Source organism: Girardinichthys multiradiatus, chromosome 2, assembly GCF_021462225.1.
Source record: "Girardinichthys multiradiatus isolate DD_20200921_A chromosome 2, DD_fGirMul_XY1, whole genome shotgun sequence".
In the NCBI taxonomy this organism is placed as follows: Eukaryota; Metazoa; Chordata; class Actinopteri; order Cyprinodontiformes; family Goodeidae; genus Girardinichthys; species Girardinichthys multiradiatus.
In genome coordinates, this window is record NC_061795.1 from 1,185,001 (window position 1) to 1,188,496 (window position 3,496).

A 3,496-nucleotide genomic window follows, 5' to 3' on the forward strand; every position below is an offset into this window, starting at 1 on the left:
GGAGCAGCGAGGAAGAGCAGAACTTTGTGGAGTTTGAGAGTGAAGAAAGTAAGGAGCTTTGGGAGTCTTTGTCAAAATCCAGTGATCCGTACAATCCCTTCTTTTTCTCCGCCTGCATATCAACCAACTCAGACATGGGGAAAAGTAAAAGTGATGTTAAAACCAGCAGCAGTTCTGACCTAAAGGCTAGTGAGGAGATGTTGGGTCCACCACAGCTGAATATGTGGGTGTGTCTCTCTGACAGTGAGAGCAGCTGGGCTGGTTCCGAGTGCTCCAGTCCTGATATCGACAAGGAAGAAAGTGACAAGCTCTGGGAGTTCTTCAGCAGGCCAGAAGACCCATACAACCCCATGTACTTCACTGCCAGTACAACCAGCAACCCCAGTCTCAAAACCAAATCTACCCCAGTATGTAAACAGGCCTCACTTCCTGCACCTCTCCCCAAGTCTGACGCTGAGGAGAAGCAAAGCAACTTTTCTCCATTCGAGGACGACGATGAAGAACTGCTCTGGAAATCTCTTGGCCAAAAAGATGATCCGTACCACCCTCTGAACTTCCAGACTTGCCTCCATAGCTCCTCGACATCCCTCCAACGTGACGGCCAAACTCCAGACCCTCCCGCAACGAGCAAGAAGCAGATAAAGGCATCCAAAAAATCTAGAGCTGACAAGCCTGCTCTGCCAGATAGAAAGTTGAAGAAGCACTACCATCCAGACAAAACGGTGGTTCCATGGAAGAGACCTGAGCAAGCATCTCAGGTACCTCCTGAGGGGAAGAAGGAAAACAAGGCCAGCACCAGGCAAAAGAAGGTTAATAGACCTTTTATTATTATTTAAGTTCAAATTAACCAGAGTTAACTCACAATGAGCTGAAACTCAAGAATAGAAATATACTTTATTGTAGCCCAGTGGGGAAATTCAGGTGTACCTCATTAGGTTTTTCTATGTCATGTTGAGTTGAACTGGGCGAAGGGAGTGTTCGCTCATAACCCCCGTGTGACTGAGAGATAAGAGTTACTTCCTGTTTCACTGACACATGCTCAGCTGCTGCGGAGTTGTTTGTTGTCCGCTGGTCGTCATGACTACGTCAGTCATGTGACTCCAGCGAGTCAGGAGAATTTGACTGCTGCGTTGGCGAAGTAAAGTGTCAGCAGTGTTGCAAAGATAGTCACAGTTGCTATTTCTGTAGAAGAATAGTTGGACGGTTTTTAGTTTGTAGTATCTTGTTTTTCACACAGGTTTGGTTTGCTTTACAGACGCACCAATTATTTATAATTTTTAATCTGTTTATTTTTTCAGTCACCTTTCAGAACAAATCAGGGCAGATTTGTTCATTTTCCATCTCTAAGCAACTGATCTTTGTTTTTTTTTAATAAAACTACATTTTTGTGACTTAATTTAAGGGTTTTTATTATGGTTCTGTAACTGAAGAAGTAAAGTTTCCTTCTGTTTTCTGGCCTCAGGTGCAATTTTCTCCTCTTGTACAAGTCCATGTCATGCGGACCTGGCCCTTTGCCCGCCAGGCGTCCCGTAAAGGTCACTGGGAGGAACTGGCGAGAGACCGTGATCGCTTCCGAAGGCGGATTTTCGACACCGAGTCGGCCATTGGCCACTGTTTCACCCAGCCTCACAGAGAGAAGATCCGTGCGTATCTGGACAGTGCCTTGAATCAGACGAAGGGTCCTGAACTCTGAATGTTTCATTTCTTTTGTGGATGAGAATTTGTGATTGGTTGCAATGCAACGGTGATTTTTGATTTAGGCCAATTAGAAATTCGATGTTAGGCCATTGTAAATGTTCGGTGTCAAGTTGAACAACCTTGTACCTCAAGAGGTTTTATACATTGTGTAACTGTTGCACTGACTGACACTTTCTCATATTAACCTCAACATTAATGTGTGGAATGTTGTTTTTTTGTATGCCTTATATACTGACCTAGTAATGTAACTTACTGATGCTCTGTGGAGCTTGTCCTTTATTTTTTACCATTGGCTTGAACTGTTTGTACTTGTTTTTCTATGCGTCAAGAAACCACAGTGATGAGGTTCTAAGTAGAGACGGAAGAAAAGAAAGAAGAGCTTTACGTTCCAAAGTGTTTTGAAAAAAATCGAAGCATGGTGGAAACATCAAGCTCTGGTGCAATTTGTGTGTAATGTTGATGTATTTAAAGCTTTGATATTTATGCTTCTGTATTTTTTTTATGTGTATTTATATGTTGGCAGAGCCTTTTGATGTAAAGTGAAAAGGCAAATTTGCGCCATAATTCAGAACACTTGGATCAACGTGACTCACTCAGCTTCTCATGGTAACATCATGTAGCTTGAAGTTTGTTGGTAGCAAATTGATTGTAGCTACTTTGTTCAGTCAATAAAATTTGTTACACTTTGTTTTTCCTCGTTCTGATGTAAAGGTGGACAGAGGCAGGAGGTGAAATACTAGTAAAGGGATGTAATAGTAAGGCCTGGATATCGTCACAATATGATGAGACTGAGGAAGAAAACCTTGAAACATGTTCAGTGTGATGTAGGAGTTTAAAAAATGGATTTTCTTCATCCTAATTATTAGTTATATTTCTCTTTAATTTGATTTTGATACACAGACTTAAGTGGAAGTAGTTTACAAGAACCTAGGGAGAATTTCAGAGGTTATTGTTCTGCATTTAGGAATATAAATTTGGATTAGGCAGGCTATCTGCTCCAGTTGCCTGCTTAACCGCTCATAGTGCAATGTAGTTTCATAACAGATTTATCTTTAGAAGAGTGACTGGTGGTGTCCCTTTAGTCTTCACACCTTGACTGTCAATATTTATCCAAACTGCAGAATTGTGGTTTATGTAGGGAAGAAAATATAGAGGATCTTTCAGCCAGCTGATAGGCAATGTGCTGCAGGAGGTCTTGTTCTGGATGGAAACAGCTGGTTCAGGCATCGTTCAGAAAACGTCATGTTTCATAAACTGTCACTGAAATACTGATGTATAGGTACATGCATAAGGGTGGAGGTATTTTTAAAACTTACTCATTGTGTAACACCAGTATTAGCCAATATCTGACCTGCTCCACATGCAGAAAGCTTTTCAACTAATTCAACCATCTAAAACAATTTATTAACGAATCAATGAGGTTCATTGAAAAATGGATGTAATTTAAACAAATCTTTGCTCACATTATGGCATTCTGCTAGTTGCTGCTTTCTCCAGTATGTATCGAATATCACAAGATCTCCTTTAATGTCTGCAAATGTAAAAAGGAAAACTGAACACGGCCTCAAAGAACAGGACTCCATCACTTCTTTCTCATGTCCATTGCAATCTTTGTTGGCTTCCTCCTCACACACACACACACACACACACACACACACACACACACACACACACACACACACACACACACACACACAGAGAAAGAGAGACATTCAGAAGCTTTTCATTTTCCCACTGGGGCTGATGAGCCTCTGTGCATACTAACTGCTGTAAGGCTGTCATCAGACAAGTGTTGAAA

At 41.5% G+C, this 3,496-nt stretch overlaps 1 protein-coding gene across 1 annotated transcript in view; it reads left to right on the forward strand.

The window, feature by feature from the left end:
- Positions 1 to 2,386, forward strand: part of ppp1r15b (protein phosphatase 1, regulatory subunit 15B) — a 5,912-nt gene extending 3,526 nt beyond the window's left edge. The window contains exons 2-3 of the mRNA XM_047345415.1: positions 1 to 809; positions 1,463 to 2,386. The exon at positions 1 to 809 is cut by the window's left edge and continues 483 nt beyond it. Coding sequence (XP_047201371.1) covers positions 1 to 809; positions 1,463 to 1,693 — 1,040 coding nt within the window. The 3' untranslated portion in view covers positions 1,694 to 2,386. The remainder of the gene's footprint in view (positions 810 to 1,462) is intronic.
- Positions 2,387 to 3,496: the final 1,110 nt, after the last annotated feature.